Source organism: Sturnus vulgaris, chromosome 1, assembly GCF_052056855.1.
Source record: "Sturnus vulgaris isolate bStuVul1 chromosome 1, bStuVul1.hap1, whole genome shotgun sequence".
In the NCBI taxonomy this organism is placed as follows: Eukaryota; Metazoa; Chordata; class Aves; order Passeriformes; family Sturnidae; genus Sturnus; species Sturnus vulgaris.
Window position 1 is genome coordinate 136,096,277 of NC_142243.1, and position 16,797 is coordinate 136,113,073.

Below are 16,797 nucleotides of genomic sequence, written 5' to 3' on the forward strand. Positions count from 1 at the left end.
AGCAATCCTGGAAGTGTTTTATGCCATTACATACACAAAATATTTGGCCTGAGCACTCTGTCCATTGCAGAGGCACTGGGCTTAGGATGCCCTTTGCACAGGTTATGTTGGCATCAGTCCTGCTACAGACTGCACACTGCCTGTCCTGGGCCCTCCAAACCAAATGTGGATATGTTCCCTTTGTTGTCTGCAGCTCTGGGACCTACTGAATGTGCCAGCTGAGTCTCAGGTACAGGTGATCCATGCGAAGCCTGGTACCTTCCCAACAGTCTGGCTAGATATGTCTTCAGTGAAAGAACCAGTTTCTCTTTTAGCATTTCTGTGTGTCTATTGCTGTAGTTCCAGGCATTGCAGAGTACAAGGCTCACAGTGCTTCCTCTTTGGGTAATATCTGCGGGTCTTTTTTGCATCAGGGAGCAGAAAGGAAAATCCGAGATGAAGAGAGAAAGCAGAACAGGAAGAAAGGCAAAGGCCAGGCATCCCAAGCCTCATGTAATAATGGTGAGTAAAGTGGGCCTTTCTGGTCTGGGGCTAAGTCATGCTTAACATGCTTCCTTTCACAACCCTGTGCTTTGTGATTCACCTAGCAGCTGAAGGGAAGTTGAGTGCACTCCCTCTGCAGAAAAAGAGTGATATCACCTTCTTCAAAACAATGGCTGACCTGGATTCCCAGCCAGTTCTCTTCATACCAGATGTTCACTTTGGAAACCTACAAAGAACTGGACAGGTAGGAAATAATGAGATGAGAAGGTGCCCACTTGCCACCTGGCTGCCTGTATTCTGGGGCAGGTTTTAGGGAGATAAATCACTGTTCCTGGGGGCTGCTAGTTTCAGCTCTCCTTTTGGTAAATGCAGTTTTGGTGCATCCATTATAGATGAACTACAAGAGACAAGTACCTTTCTGAGTTCTGGGTGCGAAGGAGTTTATACTTCTTTGGCAACTGAATAGTTTGGTTTTGTTACACTTTTGTCATTCTTTTGCTTTTAAATATAAGGTTGATTTGTGACTGAAACTCAATCTGGTTTTGTGTGCACACTTTGGCTTGGTGAAATGAAGTGCCACCTTGTGGTAGCAGAGATCCCCCTCCCTGTCACAGCTGAAAACAAAGACCAAGCTCTTACACGTGTAGGAAGGTCAAGAGTAGGGTCACTGAACACCATTACCCATCTTCTGTCGGCATCACCTACAGATCTGGAAATTCTTTGAAAAAAATATTTTCACTCTTCCAAGTAAAACTCCATCATGCTGATGGTAATACTCAGTATTGGCAGTTATTATCACTAGTAAACATAAGGAAGTCTTTCTTTACTTGACTCTTTTCTTCTTTATCATCTGCTGGGAAGTTGAAAATGTGAACTGGAGAGTCAGCTCTGACAACTTTTTTACTATGAATGTGTTATTTATTAACATCTCAGGGAGCAGAATGAGACCTTTATGCATGTGTTTATAAAGACAAATAGTTGATGGGGAAATTTAATATGCATCTTGCTGAAAAATAGTAAAATGATGAAGATTAAATGAAACTGAATGTTGGAATTGTCAATTATTTTAAAGCAGTGAGAATTGTGGTTGAGCAAAGCACAGAGAGCACAGACATTGTAATCACAGCTGTCACTGGCTTGCTCTCCCAAATTGGAAAGACGCCCACGCACATATCACTGTTGGGTACCTTCTGTCCTCATGGCTTTCAAACCAGAATGTGGATTTGTTTCAAAACAGGAGACGGTGGAAGCATTCCTTAGTATTTATAATCCTGTAAATAATTTTCTAAACTAACTGGAAAATATCCCCACTTCCTAGCTCTTAGGCAATATTCAGCCATGTCTTTTATTGCTGTAACTCACAGTTACAGACTTCAGCTTTGCACACACAGAGCTCTGAGCTATTTTCATTGCACAGGTTCAGCAGTGCAGGCTCCCAGTGAGACCTGAGTCTTGCCAGCACCAGTCCTGGAGACCCCCCTGGGGTGGCTTGCTCTGCCCAGCAGGAGCGACTGCAGTGCCCTGTGCCTCCACCCTGTGCTTGCACTGCAGCTCAGCAGCTGCACGGCTGCTGCACTTGTTGTTGCAGCAGTGCAGGCACGCTGTGAGGAGTTTGGCTGACTGTTGTGTAAAGTGTTGGATAACAGACTGGGATTTTATACCTCCCCTGTTACTGTCAGCTGCATTTCCTGCTGTTGTAAATTTGGCCCGGGTGACTCTGAGCCATGTGGATTTACACAAAACTGGACTTGGGCTTCTGCCCACAGTGTGTGCAAAAAATGTTCAGCTCTACCATTAGTAATTGTATTTCCATTAGGTCTGTAGTTTAATCTTGTCCTTTGTAGTTTAATTAGATTTTCAGACAGTATTAAATACATACAACAGCTTGTGAGTGTTGTGGCTTAATCTGTATTAGAGGTAATTTAGGTGAGTAGCAATCTGATTTAGAGGATTGTAAAATAATTGGGAAAATTCTATAAACCAGGGAAGAGGATAATGTCTCTCAAATAAACTTTGATATATTTCCACTAGATGATATTCAACATCAGTTTCCCTAAGCCACACTTCTGGATGACAGCTAGAACTAGAGGTGTTTGTGTTTTACAGGAGGAAAAGGATTTTTGGCGTATGACAAACTGCAAATACTTGTTGTCTTTTCTCCCTCTTGAAGTTATTCTTTTAAGCAAGTGTCTGAGTTTTGGGAATAATTGATTTTTATTTTCATCCTTCTAGGTTTACTATAATACAGATGACGAGAGAGAAGGGTAAGATATTTTTTGTTTCACAAGTTTTGCAGTTATCAGTTTAAACTCGTAGAAAGTTGATACAAAATATGAAATCAGATAAAACTGACCCCTTTCTCCACCTTCCTTTATGTCCTCTCACGTAAACTGTCTGCTTTTTGTGTCTGTATTTTAATACATTTCCAATTAAAAGAACCCTAAGATTCAATACAGGACAATATATTTGATAAAGAAGTGCCATCTCTGTAAGCAGGAGGGTTCTCAAATAAATTAAAAAACGGGAATTTTTTATTGGAGCACTGAACTTCACTGCGTTCCTGAAAACTGTTTAGCAGGGCACACACGTGTATGCATCAGATATAGGAACTGCAGAGACAATGGCCAAGTGCCAGAAGAGAAAGGCAGAAAGACAACAGAGAACCTGGGAAGGACAAAGGTTGGAAATGGGAGTACCCTCTATCTGACTTTGGAGGGACTGGAAGAATTGAGGAAAGTCCCTCTAATAGTTAGAGATGCTATGAAATAAGGGGTTTAATATGGGTTGCTGAACTTCGGCCCACACTGTGTGCCAGCCCCATATTTTTGTAAGTTGTTTAAATCCCCAAGTGAACGCCCTCACGTCTGAGATTCTGGAGTAACATAACTACACTGCCATAAACCTGTGACCTGTGGTAGGGAGTGGCCAAGCACTTGCAGTCAACACTGACTTGAAAACATGAGGCCTTTTTATTTCTTTTTGAAACGAATGCTCTTCATAAGGCTTATAGTGGAATTTGGAAAACAAAAGGGCTTATTGCATCAAACAATAACCACCCTCCATTCCTTCTATTTAAACAGTTAAGAGTTTTCAAATTAGTGTGTAACATTGGAACATATTTTCCTGTCAGCTGTCTCAGCCAGTCAGTCTCAGCAATTTAAGAGGCCTGGATCGTTCAGATAAGCATCAAAAGCTAAATCTTTGCAGTTTCTGCTTTTGGTGCTACTTGAGTATCTAGTGGGTGTTTTTGCCAGAGTACGAAGTGAGTCATGACTGTTGCTGTTGTCTCCTCTTCTGATGTGGGCACAGTTCTACTGTGACATGGTCCCTGTTTTGTGTATTCTAGTAGCAGTGTCCTGGTCAAAAGGATTTTCCGACCTGTGGAGGAAGAGTTTGGTCCCTCCCCTTTGAAACAAATCAAAGAAGAAGGTCTGAAAAGAGGTAACAGTCAATTCTTAGCAGTTAAAAATAATTCTGTGGGATCAAACCTCAAGCTGGGAAGGGCAGGTGTGGCTTGGACGAAGTCAGTTGTAGGATGCTAGTGCAAATATGGGTAGATGGAGAAGAGATCTTTGCATCTGCCAGTCTATAATAAAGCATTTTAACAAATGCTAGAAGTTACTTAAACAAAAACAAAACAGGACTATGCTCTCTCAAGAAGGGATCAGGACACAAGTATGTAGAAAAAAATGCTAGAAAGTTTCTTGGTTCTTGGCCAAGTTACAAAGTTCATTAAAGTTCTAGTAGCAAATCTGTGATGGTCTATTTTAAACTTTTGTTCATTTTTTCTGTTCTGTCTGAGATCACAAGTAAATATGCAAGATGCATTAGGTCAAATGCAGAGACCTTAACAGACAAGCTCCTGCTGACTGCAGACTTAGATTGGCTGGAATAAAATCTCAGAAATTTCCTACCCTATTAGAAATATAAGACATGGAGAGACATCTTCCAGCAGATGTAACTGAGTTGTTTAAGGGTTTGTTTCTCTTAACTGTTTTTATTGCCCAGGTGGGTATTATTACTGTTGCATTTCATATGCTCTACCAACTCCAGTTTTCCAGTCTGCTGCCAGTGAGGCTTCAGTTGAATAACATTGAAACAACAACTTAGGTTGAGCTGTTGAACTTTGCAGTAAAGGTGGTTTTGTCCACAAAGTCTGTTTTGTGTGCAATTACTTCCAGTGCAGTGCCATCTGTGGTAACGTCCTACGCTGTCACAGTTAAACACCCTGGAGAATATTTGCCATTCCTTCATTTCATGAGTTCTGTCATGTTAGTTTATTACAAATGTAAGCAACTGAAACTTGCAAGTATTTTGAGGTTCACCTGTCAGGTGTGAGAGAACAAGGCAACAAGGTACAGAAGTGAATGGAATTTTTCTTAGTTGTACCATTTGTAAGACTCCTTTGAGCTTTATAGAAATTACTTCCCTCACGCCTGCATTTGCAAAGTTTCCATGTTGGTTAGAGTGGTGTGCTTGAACCAGGAGAAGCATAGAAGGTTATAGGATGGAGACTGATATCTTCTTGAAATAAATGTAAACATATGATTATTTTAATTAAATCTTTAATTATGTGAGGTCAACACTGACCATGGACTTGCATTTGGTTGACTCAAGACCTTGGCCAAATTCACATTATCAGAGCTCTATCAAACAGAAGATGACAGCCATGAGGGCTACATTAAGAACAGTAATTTCCTACAATTTTGCCTTGGTTTCCGAGCTGGAAGCCTAGGAAGTTGCCTGCAAGGAGGTATTGGTTTGCTTTGATTATTCCTGTCCTTTGCTGTGGTTAGTTGTTTTGATATCATTCAGGACTTGCAAGCATTTCAAGAGTAAGATTAGAAAACAAAAAAATTCAGCTGGTGGCAAAACTATGTAAAATGATTAAATCCAGGAGAGGCACAGAACCAGAGAAGCTGAAGGATGCTCTCTTCACATCTTCTTCCTGTTCAGTGTTTCTCTCATCTTGGACTATGCTGGCTGGAGGCCAAGTCTTTTCCAGCTTGGCCTTTGCTCTGGTGAACTTCCTGCCATCCAGAACCTTGCATCTGGGATTGTGCTGATGGCATGCAGCTCAGCTCAATCTACCCATTTGAGAACAGTCTTTGCCAGACAACTCACTGGGCTTTAAAATGTTTGGGGTTTTTTTCCCCAGCATTGCCATATTAGAACCTTCTTTTCTCAAGATTTATTTGGTGCAGCAGAATCAATAACTCCTAGAGAGCAGGTATAGATGGGGTGCAGGTGTAATGTTTGAGAGAGAGTAGGTCTGATATGTGCAAATATACATTAAAAGCAATGTAATCCCAAGGTGTCTCATTAGCAGAGCAGTGCAGGTAAGTAGCAGCCAGTGAGGTGTCCAAGCCCCTCTGAAGAATTAAAGTGAAAATGTGTGGCCTCACCTCTGCCTGATGGAGCTACTTGTAACACTGTCTTAGTGGAAGTAAAAATATTAGGGGGCAGCCTTCAAGTGAATAGGTCTGAAGGGGTTTGCAAACAAAGTTAATATTATCACTCAGGTAGCTGCCTCTTCTTGAATTATTCCTTCATTTCCTTGACCTCTAAGGGAAGTTGAAGTGCCCAACACAGAAATGTAGAGTATGTTAATCTGTACCAAATGTACATCACAGCTAGTGACTTGGCTTTTTCCTGTATTGAGTTCTTAGTAAGTTTTAAAATCACTTTCACATTTTGTGGGGAGTTTCCCATTAATTATAAATCCAGCGCTGAATTATAGATCAGGTGGATTTCCAGTCCTGTAGTTCTCAGTTTCAAGAAAGTAATTTTTTGTCTAGCTTTTTTCTCTTAGGAAAGTCATGTTGAACTACTTTGAAACATTTTGGATTCAAAACAATCAGGGGGTTGAGAGCCATCCAAGGGAATTTGTGCCTGGGCAGTAATGAAAACTCCAAATGTCAGAAAGGAAAGCCAAATTACAGCTACCAGCCCTTCTTTCCTTGACTAAGATGTACAACATCTTCATCCAGAGACTATTTAATAGAGACTGTAGTCATTGTTCATAGGGTGCCAGTCACAGCACTGGTAGTGCCCAGGATCAGACCTCCCCAATGCCCAAGTTTTACTGTCTCATTGTGTCTTTAGTTTCATTTTTCCTCATGTATTTTGTTGTTAAGAATTTTAAGAGATATCTAACATTGTTCTTCTGCATTCACACATAAATCTTCAATTTGGTGGCCTGGCTTCCAAAATTCTCACTGGTGCAACAATATCCCTTGCCTTGAGCAAAGGCTGCTTGCCCCTCTGCAATTTGATCTGTTGGGGATATTTCTTAAGTAACTAGAGACAAAATGATCTCCCTCCATATTTTGCAATTCTTTTTAATATCTAAAGAATATTATGGTCTGCAGTGGCTTTCAGTGCTGATAAGAAGGTTAAGGACTAAGACCAGGGATCAGACAAATATGAATTTATCTTTTAACTTTCAAACAAAAATAGCTCATTTCCTTGTACAAGATTTCCCCTTTGTTCCCCTCCAAATCTTGTAATTTGTACTGTTACAGGGGGTCCATCTAGATGCTATGAATGTGATGACAGTAGGATCAGAGGACATGAGTTGTGTTACATGGTCACAGTTATTCGGTGGCAATACTGCTGCTGAGCCCAGTGGAGTCTTTTCAGCCCTTTTCCCTCCCCTCTGGCTGTGCCTCCCACTGCTCTCTGCTGCTCTGCTAGCATGAAGGCTTGTGGGGCTGCATTGTACACTGAGGCAGGGATCTAATCTGTTTGAAGAATAACTCAAAAAAAGGGTTGTTTTTTCATTCACATCTGCTGTTTGAGAAAGTTTGTCATCCAGGAAAATTAATTGAGATGAGCCAGAGTTGAGAGGGTGTAAGGACAGGGATGAGACAGGGGCTTCCTAAGGCATTGCTGTCACCACAAGTCATTTGTGGAAAAGTGCTCTGTTGGATCAAAGCCAGGAGTTCCACACCTGTCGGGGTAAAGAAAAACCTAACAACCCCCCATGTGCTTACTAATCCTGGCTCTCTGTGTGTATAATGTTGCCTGGCACACTAAGCACAACAGAGATGTAAAGCTCAGCACCAGGATTGTGTAATATACCCAAGTTTAACCTTGGACCAAATGATTTTTTTTTTTTCTCCTTCCAGATATATTTGTAATTGTTAAGGCTGGCAGAGCCCCAGATGTTTGTAAAGCCAGGAGTTACAGGACAAGGAAAAGGTTATAGTCACAAGGAAAAGGTTTACTGAATTAAAAAAAGTGTTAGTACTGGTAAAATTAGCCCATTGAGTGAGTGCTTGTTCATGCAATTAAACATATCAGGTGTGGTAAAATTTAACTCCTGGTGTGGATTTTTTTAATTTTTTTTTTCCATTTTGAAAGTTTAAGTTGTGACCCAAAGTTGTCTCAGCTTCTAAGTCTATTAAAAGCATGTTCTCAGGCTAGGCCCCAAAAAGTTGCCAAAATATAGGTGAAAAGGATGTGGCTTTGGTTGCTGTGGTAGCAGTTTTGTTCCTCGTATTTCTGAATTGAAGATGCAAAAAACCCAACACTGTCCTGCATGTTTCATTTGTAAGCCGAGTCAGGGGGCTGAACTACCCAGCCATTTTTTTCCAGTCATTTCAAAACCTGGGCAAAGAAGCTGTAATGGGCCCAAGTCCATCCTGCTAGAGTCTTGGCCTGAGAATTAACTTCTACACAATTACTTCCATATGAAAAATACCATCATATTTTTTGGTTCATTTGCTTGTCATCTATTGAGTTGTCTGGTGAACGTATCTCCTGGGCCATGAGAATTTGCAGTCTCAAAAGATGCCCTTTTCTATCTGCCAAAAAAAAGGTTACCAATGTAATTTGTCACACAGACATGTCAGTGCACGTGTATTTGTACCTCATGTGCAGCAGTGCTATTTGAAAAGGCAGTTTATTTAGGAAACAAAATAAATTGCAGAAAATCTGATTTAACTGATTACTTATCAGTCATGTGAGATGATGCCCAAAACACTTTTGTAGTGTCTATGCTTATATGCTTTGTACATGTCTGCTTTGCTTTTGCTGTGTAATAGCAAGGTTCCTCCTTTTACCTGTATAAGTGTGAAGAAAACAAAAGCTAGAGGGGGCAGGGGACTGTGCCTGTGGACAGCTAACAGCTAGCAGAGCATCCGAGGGAGGAAGAGCAACAGAAATGGCATTTGGGTACCTAAGCAGGTGGGCACACTGGTAAATGGCTGCCTGCCAGCTGTGCTTTTGAATGTCTCCCCTGTAAATTCTCAAATTACTTTGAATTAATTTTTCCCAGTGTTTATTTTCATACTGGTCAGGCCATTTGCAGTCATCTGCATGGTAATGTCAGAGACAACTATTTCTTTACCTTTTCTTTGATTTTGCTTTCAAAGGCAGAACTAAAGACAACCCTCAAGACTTGCTTTTTTTGACTGTCCTTTCCCAGGTTTTTAGATGAAACCTGGAGAGGTACAAGACAACACAGAGGTTTAAGAAGACCTAACTTGTGTGTTTTGTCATATAACCAAGGGACAAGGCCCCAGAGCTTTTTAGCTTCTTTCTGTAAATGGAGATTTAGATTCTAGGAGATAGAGTTTCTTTACATTAGATTAAATTTGCTGAATTTTCAATAATGTGTTTTCAACGCAACTATGATGTGTTGTCCATGTCTAGATCAGTGATGATATTAAATGTACATCTTTTAAAGTGCAAACCATCTTCAGTACTTCATTTTATCTGTCATGGATTAATATTTGTTTTTCTATTCATTTTGGGGTATTTAATCTATGCAATTGACTGAACCTGCTTCAAGTTTGATTTTTTTCTTTCTATTTCAGTGCTTTTGTATGTGAGGAAAGAGACAGATGAGGTGTTTGATGCTTTGATGCTGAAATCACCAACAGTAAAGGGGCTAATGGAAGCTGTAAGTATCCGATGTCATCAGATTATTTGTCTTTCTTGGCAAGAAAATATTGAGGCTTTCCATGTATTATTGAGATGAACCATAATATAAAGATGAAGTTATTGTCAAGTGCTTTTAAAGCATTTCTTAAAGGGTTTCTGGAGTCCAGCTCTGAAATGCTGGCATTTTCCTAATTCAGCATTGTCAGCAGGTTACTGGGTTTAAACAGCATCACAAAGCTGATTATTGGTGAGGAATAGCAGTAGTTAACCAGTGTCAGGGAAGGAGAGAGATGCAAGCTTCATTTTCTGAAATGCTTCTTTCTGAACTGACGGTTCAGAGCCTGTTGGATCTTTTCCTGTAATGCTTATCAAAACATTCCCAGCCTGGTTTCCAAGAAGAGGCCCAAGGATGCACTGCTTCGGTGGGAATTTCATACGGCCTTTGTGAAATTGCTGTTCAGCATGTAAGAGGCAGGTGCTGAGCCAGTGCAGACTTGTCATTCATATGTTTTCTCAAATTCCTTTTCTAGCCCTCACTTACAGTGTGACCTACTTACCAGTTGCCTTCTTCTTTGAGTTGCGTTTTTGTTTGTTATCCATTAGCTGTCATCATAAGAGTTGCTGTTTCCACATTTAATCCTGTTTATATGGGCTAATGACATGTGAAATTTGGCAAGGGAAGAGTTAAGAAATAATCACGTGTCTCACTGCTTCGGTGGAGGAATGTGAATTGACATGTGGGATACTGAGTTGATTTCCAGCTTTGTTTACGTGTAAGGGAGAAGACAGAAATGGATGAAAGTGCCCCTAGAGAACTCAGCCAAGTGCTAGAAGCATGTATATTTATACTCTCTTAAAACTGTCACAGTATCTTGTTGCATGTACTGAACACTTTTAATGCAGTAAAGATTGAGTTATTTGGTCAATATTTGGCCAGTTGCAGAAGGCAGAAGAAGATTTGTGGTTAAGTGAAGTTGCTTAAAGCACCTATTTAGATGAGGATATCTCTGAGGAGAGTCAGTGGCACGCTAAGGATGTCCTAGCTGTGCTTCTGCCGATGCTATTTGTTAGCTGTGACTGCAGCTCAGCTGTCAGGCAGAGCACATGGATAACAAAAACCAGGCTTTGCTTGAAGAGGCAGCAGTCTGATTCATGGCAAGCTGAATCTTGTCTTTGTATGGTAGTTAAAAGTATGTTATAATCCTTCTATAACTGTTCAAGCTAGCATGAATATTTTATCTTCAGTAGTCTGTTCCTCTCCATGCCTGTTCTCCAGCCACCATGTAAGAAAAACAAAGCTGGTGCAGAAGGAGGAAAGGTTTTTGCATACCTCAGTCAGCACAGCTGCTGACTCACTGGCATGTTTTCAGCACCAGAGAAATCTAATCTGTTGTAAAATGTCCCGTTTCACTGGAACGAACACATTCAGAAAATTTTAATTCTCTTTGGTAGGATATTGTGGATAAAACAATGCCAGAAAGCTGTCAAAGTGCACATTCTCTCTGCAGTCATTGCAGCAAATCTTGTAATTTTGTAATTGTACATATCCTAAATATTCCATTCTAGTCTCAGTATTAAGAATTTAGGAACTGAGACTGAGTATTACAGAGCCTCAGATCTGAAAGAGAGCTTCAGTGATCCTCAGTCATACCCTCCTTCTCTGTTTATGGATTTTACTTTTTTTCTTTTCGTTAGTCCCTATTCTTGATCTTTGACTTTTTCCTAGCTTTCTGTTATTAATGATATGGTTTTCTCAGATCCTATGTTTATTTTATTCTCATATATACCCCCCTTTCCAAATTAGCAATTAGATTTTTTTCTCAGATATCTTTCTTTTGGCAAATATCTAGAGGTCTTGGGTTTCAGAAATGCAGCACATCTCAGGAAGCGATGCAGATATTTGGTTTTCACTAGTCAGTCTTGATCAACAGAAAAGAGCAAAACATCACACATATGTGGTGATAGACCAGCTCTACATCCTGTTTTCAGCCTGATCCAAAGTCAGGATAACTGTGGATCTCAGTAGGTACCTCAGTCTTACATTGTGCAAAATCCTGTATTTATTCAAATTACATAAGGCAATTCAAATTGGGAAATTCAAGCATCTCCCAAAGTCTATAATTAAAAACTAACAGCTGAGTTCAATAGAGCTAGCTGAGACTGTTAGATATGCCTATACCTACCTGCCTATATATGCGATCTTCCAGGCAGTGTAGGGCAACAGACCAGACCATTTCATAGAAATAAGCTGACAAAGGTGTTTTCCTACATGACTTGACCTGCCCAGATATTGCCCTGTCTGGCTTCCTGACTCCAGCAGAGAGCATTTCTGGTGGCTTGTACAATCAGACAAACTTGCCATTCCCGGGGACTGCAGCCAAAGGGACACCCAGACAGGTATTTCAGTGCCACATGGAAGGCTGTTGCACTGCTTTGGGCATCATAACAGAAAGAAATCTCTGCTCAGAAGACTGACAAATGGACAGTGGAGATGATAAAGAAAAATATTCCTCTAAATAAAGATACCTTTTTAAAATTTAATGTAGCCCGCTTGGGTTTGGGCGAGAAATCCTGTTATTTTGTGTGGAAGTTGGCAGTAAGTGGTGACCCCCTGCTCTGGCAGCAAACACTCTGAGAAGAGGGTGTTAAGTGAGATGGTCTAGCAGATGCTTGCTCTCTGCTTTCTCCAGTTCTGCAGCAGGACTTAGCACATTTATACTGGAGACTGTGAGGGGGAGACTCTCCCATAGCCCCACTTAAAGCCTTGCTTCCACAGCTTGCTGTTTGGTATAATTGATTGAATCCCAGGGGTTCCTGAGAAATGTGCTTATTCAGTCAGCTGGAAGTCTTTCGCAAAGCTCACTAATCCCTGCATGTTATATAAATCCTACACCTGTCATAGGCAGTGTGACAGGCAAGGCTTTCTCAGCCCAACCTCTCATAGTTTATGTAGGAAGTGATGTCCCAGAGTCCCAAACTGCTTAGAGCAACATTTGGAATGCATGAGTGTTAGGTATGCCAAATATCCTAGGGAAGATTTATGCTGGAATGTGCAGAATGCTGTATATTAGCTGCTATTAAGCCTCCTTGGCAAGAAATGTTTTGCTTGGCTTGTTTATTTGCATGGAGTCAGTGAAAAGTGTCTTCAAGTGCTGATCTTTACAATATCACTAGGCTTCAGAGTTAACAACCCAGAGAGGAAGATCGTTTCTTCATGTTCACACAGTTGTGGCACTTTCTGCAGTTTCAGGTTGCCAATTTTTCTCCAATGACTGTTACAAAGGATTTTTTTCAACTGTCTGGTGAAATGGAGCCTTTTTTTTATTGCTTTACATGCAAACTTAAATTTAGGGGTCCAACAGAAGCACAGATAGAAAAATTCAACACCAAGTTGTTTATCTGATGTCATTCTGTTCATGATAAGCAAAGCCAGAGGATAATAAAGAGTAAAATAACAGTGAAACATGCTGGTGCAAGCGAAACTGAAATAGCAAATACCACCCTAGTTCAGTTTGTATTTTATTCTCTACTAGGTGGAAAACTTTGGGAGTGAATGGATCTATTGTACCTCATTAGTTACTCCCCTTTCTATTAGCCATGGATGTATGTTAATAGTCAGAGGACGCTATTTTCAGTGTAAGAGAAGCTTTATTGATTCTTCAGAATCTTGGAGTTATGCTATAAAATACTCCAAGAATAGAACAGGATGCAAGAATAAAATGACTCCTGTCAGGCTGATACCCTTGTGTATTATTAGGGATAGCTTTTAAGTACAAACTGCATCTGGGCTAAGATGACAATTATGACTATTATAAGTGATGTAGTGTAGGCTTATTAATTCTCTCTTTCAGAGAATCTTGGCTGTCTGGATGGGAGCCATGCTTGGTGTTCAGCCTGTGTTCTAAGAATCTGGTCTCGGTGCTGAGTTTATCCATTCCATTTTCTCTTTCATGATAATTGCTTTAATGTAATTCCCTAAAATACCTTTTCTCAACAGAACTCTGAATACAAATACAAATAAAGGATTTTACAGTGACTGATGTTTGCCAGTCATTAAATGGATTTTTAATTATGCATTTCAGTTCTCTAATGCAGAAGATAAGTAGTCAGCTATTTAGCTGCAACTTCATTTCACTTGAGAAGAACTGGAAACTTATTTGGCTTGGCAGTAGAGCACCACAGAACATTAATCACTGGGGAAAAAAAAAGTCATTTTTCTGTAACTATTTTGCCTTTTGGGACAGTCCTCTTCTAAAGTGTGAGCTGTGAGACCTGTTCCCTCAGAGAAGAATCATAATTTGGAAAGTGAACCTGCCTCAGATAAAGGGCCTGGGGACACCATCTTCATAAGCACACCACAGACTCACTGCAAAATAGACATCCAAGAAAGTTACTAGTACACTGTTACAAAGCAATGCCAAAGCGTCCCAGTGAAGTCCTTGTTGACATGGGTAATTTGTCAGCTAATTAGCTCTTCCTTCTAAAGTTTTACTGTATTTTCTGCTTTGTTTTAATTGCTTTAGTAAGAAGTTTTACAAGTTCTTTACCTTGATAACACTCTTTGCTGTGATATCTCTTCTTGTTATCTATATACTCAGATGATGTTTTGTGACCCAAGTAGTGTTTTCATTTTGCTACTTTAATAACTAGACTGAGTCACCTTCCCAACAATACAGAAGCTTCTTAGTCCCATGTGTTTGATGTCAGTAGCCCTCCCACAATAAAAGGTACCTTGGAGATACTTTTCAGACAAAAGTACCACCATGGAGAGTCCTGTTAGCTTAACAAACATTGAAATGTCTTTGAGAAATAGAAACATGTGTTTTTGTTGGTCCATCAGCTCCTGTTAGGTTGCCATGTGTCTGCCTTCTGCCTGGTGGGAAAAGACTTTGCTTCCATGAGCCCAAAAAATCAGATTAAGAAACAACAGAAAGATGAGATGAAATTCCCTGGTAAAATGTGAAGCTGGGAAGAGCAATGACTCCTTGAGCAGAGTGCTAGGAGATTCTGGGGCAGTTCTGATGACTCACACCCTATAAAAACTACAGTATCTGACTTTCTGGATGGAGACAATTTTGGGGTTTGATTAAGGTGTTTGGGATTACTGCTCCCCAAGTCATCTGTAAATGAAAGCATCATAGGGTTGTGACAAACTTTTCTGTATAGGTATCCTGTCAAAGTTTGCAGAGATTTTGTCTTAATGTCTTATGTAGGGTAAGAGGTGATAATTTTATATTTCTTACTCATTTTTAGTGATATTTCTTTTATTTTTTTTATTTCAGATCTCTGAGAAATATGGGCTGCCAGTTGAAAAGATTGCAAAACTTTATAAGAAGAGCAAAAAGGGGTAAGTTAGTTACCTAACTAACTAAGGATCTATTGCAGGATCCTTTAGAAGTACTCAGAGATCCCAATTATACTTGAGGCCTCATGATGCTGGGCAACACAAACTCCTTCAGGAGACATACTCATGTGCCTGAAATCTTCATGTCTATGGAGACTGTAAGGGATGGCAGAAGAGGAAACATGGACCTCTATGTCTGACCAGTGTTCATAAGCTTACTGTGAAGAGAGAGTTTGTGGATATGTGGATAAAGCCTGTTTTGTAGACAATTAGCTTAATAACATTGTGGAGGGCCAGCAGGGGAGATGCTGCCTTTGCTGTGAATGCAGCATGGAGTTTTCCTGCAGTGTTAGGAAGAAGTAGGCCACTATCTTACTCTGAAAGACAGGCAGGCAATGTTTGCTGCAGGGATTTCAGATGAATAAATTTACACATGAACATCACAGCTGGGCTTTTAGAATAGCTAGGCTTCTGCTCCTTGCCATAAAACTAAATCTTTTCACTTCAACTTTTTTTAAAGTTCTATTTAACCCTGATATTGTAGTGATATAATTTTAAACTGATCATTTATTTTCAGCTGTAACTCTAGCTTAGGGCATTGTTATGTCTGGGGATTTCTTTAGCTTTTGAGAAAGCAGGTGAAACTTCTCATGTTTTACTTCTTTCTGAGTGACAGAAGAAACACTTGGAGATAAAGAGTGAGGAAAACACTCATATACGCTTCTAATAGTCATTGTTGATAGTCTCACATCAAAGCTAAGTTCTAAGTCTGTGAGCTGTGTGCAAAGCACAAATTACACTGCTTCCCTCTGTTAGCAGCTCACACCACAGAGGTGCAGCAGCTCACATGGCATGGCTGAGAAGTAGCACAGACATGTCTCTGTGGGAGCCAATGCCAGGCATGGGAAGCACCAGCTTCTGCTTCTTCCAAGGGTCTGCCAGGGATCTGAAGTGCATCTCACCTGTAGTTAGCCTAAGGGTGTTAACATCCCAGCCACTGGTGTATCTCTTAACTACTCTGGCAAGGAGCAGCCTCTAATCCAAAAACTGTAGAGTACAGGGCAGATCTTGATGATAATTCCCACTAGTGACCCTGTACTGGCATGTGCTGGAGTCTGGTTTTATGTTGTAGAGAAGCAATGTGGGAGAGTGTATGGTTTTCTCTTTCAGTGTCCTGGTACGTAAAAACATTGATTTCTGCCTTTTTCACCAGTATCCTGGTAAACATGGATGACAACATTATTGAGCACTACTCCAACGAGGACACATTCATCCTGAACATGGAGAGCATGGTTGAAGGCTTCAAGATCACACTGACAGAGATCTAGCCTCAGGCAGAGCCTTTTTGTAAGGAACCACAGCATTTCATCCTTCTTGGAAAGTAGATTCCCCATGAAGTTGACAGACATTGATCAGAGAAACTGTTACAAGACTGCATTGAAAATACTGTCCATTCTGCACATGTGCACCCACTGCAGATAGACTTGGGTTTGTCAAGCACAAGACCACGTTAACCTGGTCCCTTATTTATTGTTCCCCACTCTCTAGTGTACAAGCAGTTACCAGCCCCCAGATTTGTAACCAGATGACCCACTGCAAATGTGAAATGCAGCCTTTTAATCCATACTTCAATGTGGATAAGCTCATTCTAAAGCATGTTCAGTAACTATGCTGGTCTAATTTCAGAAATCTGGTATAAATCACTTTACCAGTAGTTGTCTCTGTCATTGCTAAAAAATCTGTTGCAGTGCTAAAGATGGGCCAAGTGGCTGACAGTTCACTTGCTCAGAGTGATCCATATCTCTCTATACTGTATAGTCTTGCCAAATACCTCCGGTAGTTCTCAGCACGTAGCAATGAGGACTTGTAAGTAAGGCATTCATCTACAAATGTCACTTGTAAGTAAATGGTAAAGAAACCATTTTAACCTTGTATATAATGTTTATAATATGCAATAATATATTTTAACTACTGTATGTGGGCATGTTTACTGCCACTATGTTTTTATATGTATTTGGTTTAGGGTTTAATAGAATCTTTCCTAGAGGATTAAATTGCTGCAATCTGTTAAGGAATGTGTA

At 40.3% G+C, this 16,797-nt stretch overlaps 1 protein-coding gene across 1 annotated transcript in view; it reads left to right on the forward strand.

The window, feature by feature from the left end:
- Positions 1–16,797, forward strand: part of GRHL2 (grainyhead like transcription factor 2) — a 53,982-nt gene extending 37,185 nt beyond the window's left edge. The window contains exons 10-16 of the mRNA XM_088163770.1: positions 414–501; positions 591–727; positions 2,716–2,747; positions 3,830–3,924; positions 9,306–9,391; positions 14,655–14,719; positions 15,930–16,797. Of these exons, the coding sequence (XP_088019896.1) occupies positions 414–501; positions 591–727; positions 2,716–2,747; positions 3,830–3,924; positions 9,306–9,391; positions 14,655–14,719; positions 15,930–16,044 (618 nt within the window). The 3' untranslated portion in view covers positions 16,045–16,797. The remainder of the gene's footprint in view (positions 1–413; positions 502–590; positions 728–2,715; positions 2,748–3,829; positions 3,925–9,305; positions 9,392–14,654; positions 14,720–15,929) is intronic.